The sequence below is a fragment of the Pseudochaenichthys georgianus genome, chromosome 11, assembly GCF_902827115.2.
Source record: "Pseudochaenichthys georgianus chromosome 11, fPseGeo1.2, whole genome shotgun sequence".
Taxonomy (NCBI): domain Eukaryota; kingdom Metazoa; phylum Chordata; class Actinopteri; order Perciformes; family Channichthyidae; genus Pseudochaenichthys; species Pseudochaenichthys georgianus.
Genome location: NC_047513.1, coordinates 19,855,856 through 19,871,064, shown reverse-complemented (window position 1 = coordinate 19,871,064; position 15,209 = coordinate 19,855,856). Strand labels below are relative to the sequence as shown.

General features: G+C 41.8%; 1 protein-coding gene across 5 annotated transcripts in view; it reads right to left on the bottom strand.

Annotated features, from left to right (window-relative positions):
• The window catches only part of spire1a (spire-type actin nucleation factor 1a), a 34,860-nt gene extending 20,449 nt beyond the window's left edge, over nt 1-14,411 (bottom strand). For all 5 annotated transcript variants that reach the window (XM_071204836.1, XM_071204837.1, XM_071204839.1 and 2 more), the window contains exons 1-2: nt 13,853-14,411; nt 8,171-8,202 (exon numbers count right to left, since the gene is read on the bottom strand). In XM_071204836.1, coding sequence (XP_071060937.1) covers nt 8,171-8,202; nt 13,853-14,186 — 366 coding nt within the window. In that variant the 5' untranslated portion in view covers nt 14,187-14,411. The remainder of the gene's footprint in view (nt 1-8,170; nt 8,203-13,852) is intronic.
• Nucleotides 14,412-15,209: the final 798 nt, after the last annotated feature.

Here is a 15,209-nt window from a genome sequence, read left to right as displayed (position 1 = left end):
ATGCCACTATATACTCCACTGGTTCTTTTTACTCTTTTTTTACCAGATTTAAAATGCCTGTACTTGAAGTTAAACTAAGCTTATTAATAATTGTCTCTATAAAATATAAATACCAGTTCAACACTTCTTACATTAACCAATTGATCAAATTATTTCCAGGAAGAATATCCGTTTTTTCTTCTTGTACCGTCATAGTTTATCAACCATGTGTGCAGCTGATAATCCGGTTCCAAGGCTAAAACAAATATCCTACTCCTTAGCATCTCATTATGTAACCTTATAATCCATCTGTAGGACAACATGCGCTGAAGTGGGCGGAGATAGTAGAAAAGGCCAGAGTGACAGACAGCACAAAGCTCTCATTGATGGGCCAGAGGGACGCAGAGACTTACATTAGACCATGTTTAGCTGTAATACACAACGTATGGCCGCGGGATAGATGCAGGGTGGGGCAGGGGACAGAACTTCAATACATTTAGGCACAGACTGCATTACTTCTAGTAAAATGACTTGTCACCCATTAACAAGGATCGATTCATAAGGAGTTAATGTCATGAGCGTCAGAGAGCCAATACACATGAAGCATGTTGTAGCAAGATCTAATCATTCTGGCGATTGGCTGTTACAAGCCGTAGAGGCACGCAGGGAAAACATTGCACTACGCCCAGAGCAGGGCTCACATGTGTGTGGCTGTTGTGTTTAGAGAGGCTTGACTAGCGTGTATATGTGTTGCATAGAATAGGATTTGAACCTCCATGTTTTGTGTTGTCATTTATTTTTGTTAAAGTGGACTTGAAATATGTTGAAAAATAAAGTTTAGTTCAGGAACCGGTAACAAATACAGGGACCACGTCTGCATCATAAACCTTGGAACGACACATAGCCATACTGCCTAAAATTAATAGATGGTGTCCTTCAATGTAAATAAGGTGCCAGATCAATTTGATCAGTTGCATTAGACTTGATTTCGAATTCTCTACTGGAAAGACATTGGCAGATTTTATTTATTTCCAATGTACCTGCCCTCGTAAAATGCCTTATAATAACAACCTGCCAAGCGGTTCAACAGCAGGCAGTATAGAATTTCTTAATACGAATAAATCATTAAGCTATCTGAGGAAATCTGTACAATAATCTTGTTTATTATATAAAAGGTGAAAGCACCACAGACAGCTAAGACTTAACTTGGCAAGACTTGAATTTTCATAAATGAAACTCCACTAGGACACTCATCGTTCCTTATGAGTTTGTGTGATGGAATGAGAAAGAGGCATCCTAAGTACTCAATGGCTCAATCACTCGGGTAAGAGGAAGAATTACAGCTAGGTTCTCTTATTACACGTCACAATCTCATTTTTAAGACTTGTGACCCAGAGGAATGAGGCAAGAAGTCAGAGCAGAGAAGGAAGGAGGAAGAAAAGAAAACAAGTATGCGGAAAAAACTGTTGGGAAAGACAGCCAGACATCTGCTGTGTTTCTGCTGGGTTTCAGGCATAGGCAGAAATGTTTGGCAGTAAACCACTAATTGAAAGCAGGCTCCACCCAGGAGAGGTGGAGACGTGCCACGGTGAAACACTCATATGTTCCCATCCCGTGGTCTTGGCCAACCACAGGTAACACAGGATATCACCTTGGGAAATGTAGCAGGATGAGTCATCTGGGTGTCAAAGCTAAATATGTTGTGTGTGTAACAAACCAAAATATGTTCATCAAGCTCCACAAACAAATAATTAGAATAAGCTTGTGTCTGACATCATTGGCCCGTGGCAAGACGTGCTTCATGCTCATGTTTCCCAACAATGAGTTGTGTTATACTGCAGAATGCCGTCTCAGGCATCATCCTGAGAATCAATGACAAATAGGAAGAGAATTTTCCCTTGTGAATAAGTTAACCTTTGTCCCCTGAAGGAACGCTGCATTTAATATCAAATCTTCACTGCGAGACCATTTCCCAATAAGCATAGCCAGTACAACATAGCTTATAAAATATATACAAGTAGGACTGTTTTTTTCAGTTAACCAGTTGAGACAAGCTGTACACTACGCAAACGATGACCAAAAACAATAAGAGGGTCACATAATTAAAAACATGTTTGATCTGCTTTCAGGTCAGACAGCTCAGACAGGCTATCAAGCACGTTTGGTCACACATGAGTATAAATGCTGTCCCTGGTGAGGCTTAAACTCGTGCAATTACTGTGTGTGCAGCTTTCTTGACCAGAACTTGCCTAGGACAGAAATTCATTCTAAATGTGAGTGCCCCCGGTTAGATTAAGGTTTAATAAATGAAAAGCTCTGAGAAGCTTATGAGCCCGTATATTTACTTTTGGAGCAAAATGTAAGGTCAGGTTATTAAAAACACGATTACTTGAATAGGCATACATACATATCATTGGTTGTATAATTTGGCTCGACAAACAACAACCATGATGAGAAAAGCATCAGTGAGTCAACCAGCACGCAGATGGGCAAAGAAAGAGCCGTTTGTGTAAATGTTAAGGGTGCCCTTTAGCACTTAAACAGGACAATGGAAAAGACAGGCTAATGTGCAATTACTCCTAGTTTTTCATTAATTAATTGGCAATTCATACTCGGGGGTTATTCTAGAAAAATATAGTATGAGGGCAATACTGTGGCGCTGATCTTGTATACAAGACATATCAATTCCTCGCGAGAACATGACGAAAACATGCAAGATGGCGCCGCAGACGTAAACAACAACACCACATTGGAGCTTAGCAAAAAAATAAAGCTGTCTATGCCGTTTGACGGTTTATTTGACACGATTTTCATATTTGTGGAGTGGAGATACAGTTTCTGACTAACAGAAATATGGTTTTCTGGCATCACTTTACGCATTTTGGTATGAGGGCCGAAAGAGTGCAGCGCCCCCGTCACCCGTTTTAGACAAATCCCTGATACTGGTTGTCATGTCATTGTGATGTCGGTGAGTACACAATAAAAAAGCTGAATAACTGATCTTCCGAGCTGCATTATCGCAGGTGGCTTAAAATTAAAGACAGAGTTGACGATAGGTCTGGAAGAGTAGTATTGCTAAAGTGTCTTGAAAACTGAAGCCCTTATCTAGACTCCATTGTAAAAGTACCATCCCTATTCATTTAAAAGCAAAAGTCTTTATTCTTGCATACTACAGAAAAAAGCCCGACAACCTTCTTGCCTTTGAATTTGCAGCTCAAAGCAACACTGTAACCATCAGAGTTCACAAAACAGTCAGCTAAGCAGCCTTCAGTGTTTGCTGCAGTTGTAAAGCCATCACAACACAGACGGTTACATAACTACAGCTAAATCTAGAGGTCTTCCACTGCAGCGGCTGCTCGGCCTCCTCCAGGCTGAAGCATTACTATTCATAGTGTCAGAACACAAAGCTGCTCATTCATATCATGTTCACTGATATCAGTTCATTATTTGTACGTTATCAGATGGCAGAACTGATTCTGAGATACAGGTAAACATATTCATAACAAAATGTCTTAGCAATACATGGTGCACACAGCAACTATTGTATAGTAATGCCAAAAATGTCCTCCCAAAAAAACACACCAGCCAAGATTATTTCATTATAGCGACTATTTGTTTGCCGTTACAGCCATCAGTTTGACCTACAATGCTGTCAGAATAAAATCCCCACAGTGAATCTCAAAATCAAATCAAATCTGATAAATTGCTTTTGGGACAGACGAGGACAGAAAATGTCTTTCAACATGAGACCACACATCTTATTCCAAAACCACACAAAGGACTTCCTTTCAAGCATTGGAACATATTTGTGACAAAAGATCTGATAACCTCATAAACTTGACCAACTCTCTGAAGAGGAAGTTCAATGTATTCCTCAGGCCTGTCTGGACCAGAAGAACATGAGAAATGGATTTTCTGTGAATAGAATACCTTACTCAAATAGCTTAGACGGCTCAATAAATTGCATTCTTGCGGTTTTGTGCTTGCTCAATTATCCCTGTATAGGCAGAATTGTAACGCTTGAGGGCTGCAACATGAGCCGCAGGGGTGCTCTTAAGTGAAACTGTCAATGTCACAGAAATCCATTATTGATTAGGATAAAAAGCAGGCAGTAACAGGTTAATGTCAGGATCCAACCGGGTGCCAATCACTCCAGGGGACTGGACTCAAAAGCCATCAGACTAAAAAAACCTGCACTTGTTTGTTTACAAATATAAAAGATACCTGTATTCACTCTTATTTACAGAGTAATCTTCACAAAAACAATATATCCATCATCAAAAATTCAAAAGAAGAAAACAAATGACATCTCTCGCTCACGAAATGTTCAGTCTGAGGTCAGAGCTGACGGGGGTAAAAAACAGTCTTTGTAGAGACAGAGCTCATAGCCTGCAGTGGCTGGTGTAAGAGAGGAGGGAACACACACACACACACACACACACACACACACACACACACACACACACACACACACACACACACACACACACACACACACACACACACACACACACACACACACACACACACACACACACACACACACACACACACACACACACACACACACACACACACACACACACACACACACACACACACACACACACACACACACACACCACACACACACACACACACACACACACACACACACACACACACACACACACACACACACACACACACACACACACACACACACACACACACACACACACACACACACACACACACACACACACCACACACACACACACACACACACACACACACACACACACACACACACACACACACACACACACACACACACACACACACACACACACACACACACACACACACAGACACACAGACACACAGAAGCCTCATGTACACACATGCAGTCCCTGTTCAACCAGCTGCAGCTTGGAAGCCGGTAATGTACACGTTTACCATGCAAAAACATTCACTACTCTGCTGAATCTAAGCCGAATATATCTAACCATCTGGAAAGAAGTTAAGAGTGTGTTGATCCAAATTAAATCTGGAATTTGAAGCAAGGCAAAACAAGTCTGTGTGAACAACACTTTATGGGGATCATATTATTTTGATAATAAACCTTGAGACTGCACATTAAATGCCATGTTCTACCTCACTGACGGCTAAAACTATTAGGATCCATTCCAAAATCCAAGGCATTACCTCTTGCATGATACTGGAAAACTAATTGTCTTCAAGCTGTAATAGGATACGACACCTTGATCTTCAACTGAGGACAAACTGGGTTAAGCTTGCCATTAAGGCTACAACAGAATATGCTAGTTTCCAAAAAGAGGTTCTTTGAAGAAGTATTTCCCTCTAGCAACAAAGTTGACGAGAGAGCATCTTAAAGAAACTCTTACTTGTGAAGGAACAAAACTTGTTTGACTTTGAGGATTATCCCCACACAGCTTCTGTGGTGAGGTAGGAGCGGTACATTCAGCACAAGATAGTGATTAGCTCAAAGACATGTGCAGAAGCAGAGAAGGGTTTGAGAGTGACACTGGATGGTTGACACAAGGGACTGAGACAACACACGCCAAAACATGAGGGACGCAGGACGCTGGCTGAAATGTGAGGGGACTGCTGTGTTATATCAAAAGGTTAAAACTGTGTTCGTGTGGGTTGCCGTGTTCACCAAATCAATTTTCTCTAATAACCTGAACACAATTAGGTCATGGAAAAGCGCCAGGGTGAATTTATAGTTCCCGCTAATGTCCTCTCAGAACATTAAATTACATTGAACACCTAAAAAAAAACACTAATCAAACTTGAAACAAAACTATGGTCTACGCAGGGTTGTGTTTGGCGCTGCTGTGAGGCAGCTGGGCCAATTGATAACTAAAGCATGCTAACATGACTATCATTAGAATACTTCTGACATGTGTTTGGTCAGTAGCACAAAGTGTACCATGTTCACCATCTTGCTTTAGCATGCTAATATTTGCTAATTAGAAGTGAACACAATGCCATTAGTTTTGGGAATGCCATTCGGTTTGAAGGTTTCGGATCATACCACAAGTTATTTATCATTTTGGTTGAGGAAACAAAGTGGACGGCAATGTCATTACAGATGACATTGCCGTCCATTCAATATGTGTAGAGAATATGATGTAAGAGACATTTCACTAAAAAAAGCTAAATATCAGCTTGCTGGTGGCTCTATGGGAAAAGTAAGGGCATTGTAAAAATCAGTAGGATTTATTCTTAGGGGAAGATTAATGTCTGCAATATCTTTCATGGAAATCCACGAAAAAGCTGTTGAGACTTTTGAGTCTGGACGAAAATCTAGGACTGACTGATAAGTCAACATTTCTTTTTTTTGTGCGTATGCGACTAAAAATGTATTTGAAAAAACAAGCAATTGACTCCAGCCCACACATGACTATATTTGCTTAACCCATCAATCCTATCAACTTGTAAAAATGTGTTAAACTGGGGAAACTCCAGCACCCTTACCTGGACAACACCCATCTTCATCTGATCTGAACCACACACCTGTGATGTTTTGTGACTGCATACGGCATGGTATGCTGTATACGAAATCTGTCCACAGACATATAAACACTTGGCAAAGTACTCAAAACAGCATATGTGGTAGTTCCCTATACATTAGGTGTTTCTAGGAGTTCATTTTGCCCTGACGACACACATAAACGCAAAAACACACCTGCATCGCTGTCGCTGCTGTTATAAACAAGGTTTGTCGTCAGGGTTTTGCCATGTGATCGATTCTGTGGGATTGTCATGCTGATTCACAAATAGCCATTGTGCAACCCATGATGTGTTTCCAACAAATAACAAGGCAAACACACCCTGTTAATTTGTAGTAACAAGGCATACGCAGAGCTATTAGAAGAAGAAGAAGAAGAAGAAGAAGAAGAAGAAGAAGAAGAAGAAGAAGAAGAAGAAGAAGAAGAAGAAGAAGAAGAGAAGAAGAAGAACGACGAGAAGAAAGAAGTAATACGAAGAAGAAGAGAAGACGCATAAGAAAAGACGACTAAGAAACTAAGCCTGACATCCTCCTCCTCATCCGCCACTCCTCGATCCTCATAACATCCTCCTCCGACCCTCACATCCCCTACTCTCCTCCTCGAATCCTCCTCATCCGCCTAAGCCGAAGAAGACAGAAGAAGATGAAGGAAGAAGAACGAAGAATAATCGCTGTCAGCTGAGGGAAGTAATTCCATTTCCAATTAAGCCATGCAAAAACACATACTGTGCATGCCTGTGATCACATGAAGTACAAGTTAAACATGAAGGACACCAGCCGGCTCGGAGTGGACAGAGAACTCTGTGTAATTAGTCTGAGTACACATAATGAAGAGAGACTTCTCCTCCCAGGATCAAACAGTGTACCTTGGCCAAACAGACACTGGACACACCTCTTCACGTGGCTTGGTGATGAGTGTGTATTAGTTTAGAAAGTAATGCATTTGATGAATGCTCTCTGAAAGTGCTCTTCTGCTCCAGAGTGCAGCAAACACAATAAGTATAGAACAAAGTAAAGAGTGCTATTTGCACTGAGCTCACTCCCACTCACGTGTGTGTAGTGCAGCACAGGTCAGGGGCTCAAACACTGGGACTAATGCTTGAAATGTTGTCAAGCTCTACAGTTGGATAGGTGATAAATATATTTAGTTTGCCGGTGAGCAGTGCTATATCTACTTTTTCATTTTGACTGAACTGATGGGACACAACGAGCTGATTTCTACCGGTTCGTGAAAAGAAAATCTACACATAAGGATTACCAACACTTTTCACCAGCCTTAATAAATGAGTTAAAGTTCATGAAAATGATTTGTACGCTTGCTCAGAGGATGTTTTTCTCAAGGCCACGGTCAACAATATTGCGACACAGTGGCTGCACCAGCCCACTTGTTGGCTCACTATTAGATTCAGTGATGAGCAAGCTGTGAAAACTGTTTCTGAAATTGTTTTGTCATAAGTGAAGTCAATAATGCATGAGTTATGGAGCGAAAATAAATCTGATGACAAATTAACATTCCAGTTTGGTTTTATATACTGCATACTTTATCCTGAGGGAAATAAAACTACTCAACAACTAAAAGAAAACTGCTCTTCCAGCACTTGTTGTAAAGGAAAACTATAATTTCCAAAAACCAGGAATGAAGAGTGACTAAGGAGAGTGTGACGTGAAACTTACCTCTAATGACGTCGGGGCCGGTTGGTATGTATCTGTAACGAGAGAAAATGGAGAGGGTTATCCACAGCCATAAAGACAGTTATTAAATGTGCCAACACACCCTCTGAATCATTTGTGTACAATTGTGTTCTTTTTCATTATGCAGAGAGGACACATGCTTCACACAGTGTTAGATATTATAAAATATTAAACTTCAAAAAGAGAAGAGAATTAATGCAAGCAGGGCTGAGAAGCACTTTGTGCGGAAGTGCTTCACACAACTTGGTGAATAAATGATTATGTTTTCTCTGCAGTCACTGCACACCGCCTGAGGCAAAGTGTCAAAACCTGCCATTGGGTGCTGGTTGTAGATCAGACTGTTCCTTTTCAACCGGGAGAAAGACATTGCCCTCTATTCATTGTAAAACAAATCACAGGAGCCTGAATAGACTGGAAAAACCTGAAGTTTCTCTTTCGCCGATCGAACAATGATAAAACGAAAGCTTAGACAATCTTATCTTCTGTTCCGACACACCTGTACGTCTAGATTTCCATGTAGGAGCTTCCATAGTACACAGATAAGCTCTCGTTTTAATAAATACATACGCTTTGATAAGCAATAGTAGAAATAGCGATGAACTTGCCTGAACAGCTCCTAACAGACTGATTTTGCTATGGTGTGTTTTTTTAGTAAAAAGAAAGTAATCAGTAGCACATAAAAACTATACTATAAAATGTTTTTCTTTTTTTATTGGTTCCTTTTATTTTCAGTTCAATGTGTAATTTGTTCAATAAAAACATGTTGGAAATCAGTTCATTTCTTTTTTTATTGAACGAGCAATGTGTTGTATTTTCAGCAGTCTATAGAAATCAGAAAAAGGGTCGAGTTTAATATAGTAAGTAATATTGTGATCCTGATATTTAACAACATTAAATTGAATATTTTCCTCATATCATGCAGCTCTACTTGGAAGACAGGGTAACTGCCGGTAAGAGTATCGTCAGGGGTGAAAGTACATATAGATAGAGAGATCTGCAGACTTTGACAACGGACCAGAGTGTAAAATTAGGTCATTGCATATAAATAAGACACTTTGGCCACATGTGTCATCTCTAAATGATAATATAGGTGCCAGTTCAGTTTTAATTGCATCAATTGAGGAAGTGTTGAGTGTTAGCAATCAATAGTACAAATCTAACTGCTTAGGTTACATACTATAATATTTCGGTTCTGCTCAGTTCATTGAATTACAGCTAACAGACGAGAGGAAAATAAACAGTCTTCCACCAACGCTCATTTGGAAAACACTGAGACCTCTGTTTGTCCCAGCCAAGCAGAGAAGGATTGGCTTGGCCTCGTCTCTCCTGCAGCGAGGAAATCAGAGTGGGCATATTCGGAGCAGTGAGCAGTGTCGCCCAGACTATCCCATTCAGAAAAAATATCAACCGCTGTGCTGCTGAATTAAAAACGGTTAAAGAGAAGTCTCTACTATAATCGAATCAATGAAGAACAAAAGATACAACGGAAGATATGTTTTGTCCTTATTTAACCCGCTTCAAGGACATTATTAACAACTGTATGAATAACATTCTATTTATAATACTGTGTGCACCAAACTTAAGCAACACAAACTTTTATCTGCACTGTACTGTAGGTATGAATCATAGAAACTCTTGGGGTAAACAAATGTCTCATCTTCATGCAGCATCAAGGCTTCATTCAGGCTAGAGTGGGAGTCAATATATTCTTCACGGTGCTCCATTTGAATTGATCTGCCTGCAGCAGCATCAGCGTTCATCGTGCATCAATTTAGCCTCAAATAAAAACCTTACTTCGACTCTGTTTAACTGCATTTCTGATACAAAAGTGCCAAACATTACAGTGATACACGCTTCCTGCAGTGTTTGGCTGTAAATGACATCTTGGTACAAGCAGTAAGATAGGAGGAGTGACCTGAAAGCCCCAGTCATGGTGGTCTGGGTGCTTGCCAAAAAATGCGTTCTTGTCACTGACTCATGTGCCAGGCAATAGGCAAATCCAGCAGATTTTCTGCTGGAACCTCTGAAAGTTGCCGCAGAGCTACCGAAAGCCTAATAGGTCTCACGTCTCTCTCATCACCAGAGTTAATAAGAATCAGGACAAGGCCAAGCTGTCTCAAAATACCTCAGCAACTCCCCACAGGAGCAGCAGAGGACTCCACTTATAATTTCCCAAACTCGTCTGCAGTTATACTTCTAAAGTGTGTGCATCCAACTATCACATTTATTCTATTTTTAGAAGTGTCGAGACTCTCAGCAACAGTGGCAAAATGTGTTTATACTGAGAGTGTAATTTCCACACACTGCAAACATTACTGGGTCGCTGAATATGCTAAGACCCCATTTACACGTAAACGCAAACTAAATGCAAACGAACCGAATACGATATCAAAAAAGTCTTCCGTTCACACGAGACCGCTCGAAAGCGCTGGAGACGCTGTAGTACATATGCCGGTGTAGGTACCATATCTAGGGATATGATATTAACTTTCAATGTTATGCATTTCAGTTCTTCAATAACATTACTTAATTAACACTTCACTTTCCTGACACAGTTCCACTAACATACATTCACTGTCGATTGTTATTTTTTAATATTCTTTGCGGAATTTGGCCGTCTAAAATGTCCTCTTGGGTTGCCGTACAGCCAATGCGTGACGTCATTAGTAAGCGTAACGGACCCCGTGCTGATTTGGTAGGCCGTGCAGATATGGTACCTACAACGGGCCTGTAAGTGGCGCCACAAAATACACCAAAAGCAGCGAAGAAGAACCCCGAGCATGGTTGCCCTTCTGTTTATGCCCCGCGGTGGATTTAGCAACATGTAGTTCATGTAATTCGCCATGTCAACTTGTTGCTGATGGTTGTGGTAGAGGAGCTGTAGATTTTGCACTAACATCTGTAGCATGGTCAGTAGCAGTAGCAGTAGCAGTAGCTACTGACCATGCTACAGCAGTGAGCAGCAGAGGTGGGGAGAAGTGGGGCTATGGCTTCATCGTTATCAGGAAACTATCGTATAGGGCGTACTAGGGGTTTCACCAACTAATCGACTAGTCGACTACCTTTACCACTAGTCGGCGCTGTAGGCCCTAGTCAACTAGTCATGAAAAAAATGGAGGTAAACGAGGTGCTGCAAAATGCTCCAAAACTTGTCCGACATTCTTATGTATGGTAGTACTTCAACAAAGATGTAACAAACTCCACATTGAAATTAATTGAAATGCAAGCATTCTTTCACACACACATACGGGTATTGGGCCGAGCGCAACACCGTACTTCCGGTATCCGCCGTTTTACGCGAGGTGCAAGCAGCCGTACACCGTCTAGGTGTTGCTAAGCTTCCTGTACTGAATATCATAGTCTATTGCCTTAATCAATATCTAGTCAACGCTAAAATACCACATATATGCAATGGCATGATAATATTATTGTGACAAGTGGGGTATTCACCTGGGGCCTATATTACGAACCTGGTTCAACCTAACCTGGATATGTTCGAGTTAGCCGGTTGGCTTAATCCAAAACATACGCGCTCTCGCTAAACTGTTCTACGACGCTGGTTATCAAGTGGATCGCTCAAGCCAGCCGTGTCCTATCTAGTTAGGTGCGCGTTCACATGAAAGGGGTGGTATCTGGAGCATTCGACCAATCACAAACATGGAGAAGCGCACTGACAGCGCAGCGTCATACTTCCTGAATGAAAAGTGAACTTTAATACTAGTCAAAAATGAAGAAGTTAAACTTTAAACATCCATGACTTAAACACTTGATCAGGATCAAAGCCACAGAGCTGCACCTGCAAGGTGAATACAGCTGGTAAAAGAAAAAGTGTTTGAATGCGTACATTAACAGGTTTATGATATCACTGCCCCGTCTAAAACACGATCTGACTTCAATTACATTTGTCTCGAGTGTTTCCTCAACTTATGTGTTGCTTAAAATAATACTTCTGCATACAGTATGTGACACTGTGAGTGTTGCACGGCCAGATACGGCTCAGCTGACTCAGATAAGGAGAGATATGATACATTATGAAGTGATATGCCGCAGACTGTACTTAATGTACTCTGACCCGGTTACTTATGTTGTGGCCGATATTTAAGTAAGCTTTCTTAACGCTAATGTTATAATAGTCAGATTGCTCTGAAGATGGGAGGTGATATTCTATTCATGTTCACGTTCACACAGTCGGTGATTTTTGCCGGCCGTCTTTCCTGCGACGGCAGTTTTTCTGTATTTCCTTTCTCCTGTAATATGACTTGATCGCTTTAAACTCCGCACACTGAGCTCTGATTGGTCAGCAGGCGGTGCTTTCACTGAGTTGAAATCTTAGCCTGCAACCTAACCTGGTCCCGACCAGGTTAGCTGCTTAGCATATATTACCATGGAGATCTAGCCTGCTAAAAAGAGAACCAACTTCGGATGACCGGAAAGCCGGAGTTTTCCCTGAATTTAGCCGGCTAAGCGAAAATCCTGCTTCGCAGTATACCCCCCTGGTGTTTCCAGAAATTAGACGTAGATGCAGCCAAAATCGACGAAGGCCACTGTCGTTTTTCCATACATCTGCAGGCAGTCTGTAAGGGCAATCCGACAACCCACATAGCTCTAGTTTACGCTGGTAACGACCTAAAGCACACCCCTCAAGTCCAGAGATGTAATCCGAAGACATGCAGCGATTTCTTCGGTCGTTAATTCAGAAAAAAAACCTAGTGCGCTCTGCCTGGCTACGTTAGCTAGCTGTTTATATTTGCACTTCCAGGATATTTGCACCTCCAGGAAAATGGCGTATTTATATATATATATATGGCGCGTGTTGCATTGTGGGTAGCTCGTGACGTCACTGTGTGTGAAAGAATTGTAGAGCTGGCAGCTGAAATTATGGCAATGTTACTTGAAAAGGTTTCTGTCAATGGACTTATAGTTTTAAATGTTTATAATTTAAAGCTGGAGCTCAAAACTCATTGATCACAATTAAATGGAGCCCATATGGTTACCCCCATACAACAAATCTCCCACAGGTGCTTGCAGGCCACAAAAAGCACCTGCTCTCCTCCCCCCTTATCTGTGATTGTAGCCATCCGTCCGCAATAACATATTATGGGGCTGTTGGCAGTAATAGGAGTTATTTGTGTTTGGATTTTTGCCAGCTGTTTCACTGTAGCCTATATGCTGGCTATACTGCTTGGCTCTGGACTGAGCCCAAGTTGCTTTGCAGTTTGAATCCATCACATGGCTCATTGTTTACTGTAGCTAACCGACCGCTGCAGGAGCAACAAACCCAACCAAGCAGTCATCCCGAGCCAGCACTGCAACACACCCGAGTAAACGAAGAGATAACATGCATTTAAATGAAAATATTGGATTATGTTCCGAGAACAAACACTGTCCGTCAATTATTGACAAAACAGCTCCCTTTGTCTTCATGGTCCCCAGCAGCTATGCGGTGATATGTGATGTATTTTTAATAACCGCATCGTGCTGTCCGTAAACATTTCACCACATGGCTGGAAGCGGACAGCCACACCAATATGGCCTCTTTGTAAGGATGCTCTGATCCTCTGGCCTGCGAGGGATGTGAAGAAAAAAGGCTTCATTGATAGGAGCCTGTTGAGATGGCAATAGCTCAAACCAGACAAGATTAACACCTGCTCTCGGTTCGTTTACCTGTGCTAGCTTCAAAGCGCAGTTTCACAGTCCCGTCTCTGGCGATCCTCACATCCCCGGGTCCCTCGATCTTCCTCGGATAGGAGACGGGTGAAGCCCCGGTAGACTTGGAGCTTTTCCTCCGATGTTTCTGCGCTAAAGTCCGACCACACTGATAAAACACTGCCCATGCCTGCTCCTCGTTTATCGGCTGGCTGTACAGCTTCAGGATCTCTTCCAGGGAGACCTCTGCCTCTCCGTCGCCGCATTCCATGTTCACGTCCCCGGCTGCGATGTCCCGGAGAGCGGTCGGCGAAGGCAACATCCCGTAGTCGGTCCCCGGTCGCTTAGCCATCCTCACCTCATTATAACCGCAAACGTTTGCGAGAAAATATCCGAAAGGGAGATATGAATTAATATTAGTGAGTCGCTGAGCTACGCAGTGAGACGTTAGTCAGCTGTTTTACGCTCCCGTGTGAACGAAGAGCACCAACGGACGGTTCACCACAGCGAGCCGACAGCACGTTCCGCGTGGTCTCAGTGCCTGCCGGTTAACTGCGCAGGACTCGTGGCGGGCGGAAATCGATATTTTTGTAGGCTAACACAATTTCCGGTATCAGGTGTGTTCATTTTAATAGAGGCGAAGTCCCTCCCCTTCCGGGGACCTCCATGGGACCTTATTTCGGAAAAAGTATGTATTGAAGTCAATGGAGAGAGAAACGTATCTTTTGATCCCGTTTGAATTGTGCCACGAATTACACATGATGTTTGTCAATTTAAAAAAATAATTTCCATGTCAAAAAAGTCACAGTTTGTCGTAAAACTGTTGAAATATAAGACTATGAAAAATACTAGAAAAACTAGAAAAACTACAAACTTTTTTGACTTGCAAAATTATCTTTTAAATTGACAAACATCATATGTGTAATTCTATGGAGGTCCCCCGGAAAGGTAGCATGTGACTATAATTTAATAAATAAGTCTTTTTTAAAGGTGGGGTAGGTAATTTTGGAGAAACCAGCTCGAGTGCGCTAGAATTTGAAAATACACAACGGGAAAAAATCTGCCACTTCCTTACAGAGCCCCTCCTCCAACACACACGAACACGCACATGACCAACGAGGGCACGAGATAAATTTGTTCACAGATGGAAGGCTGACAGGCAGGTCGGCCATCCAGTTATTTTAGCCGGGCGGCTAAAATGATTGGTCGTGCTTTTTACAATACTACAGCTTCCACAGATGAAATTTTTGTATGGATTTTTTGTCAAAGCACTTAAGATATTCATTGCTATCGGGATGTTAAGAGCATTCCATGGAATATAACAAAAAGTGTATCTCGAGCCAGTTTCTCAAACTTACCTACCCCACCTTTAAGT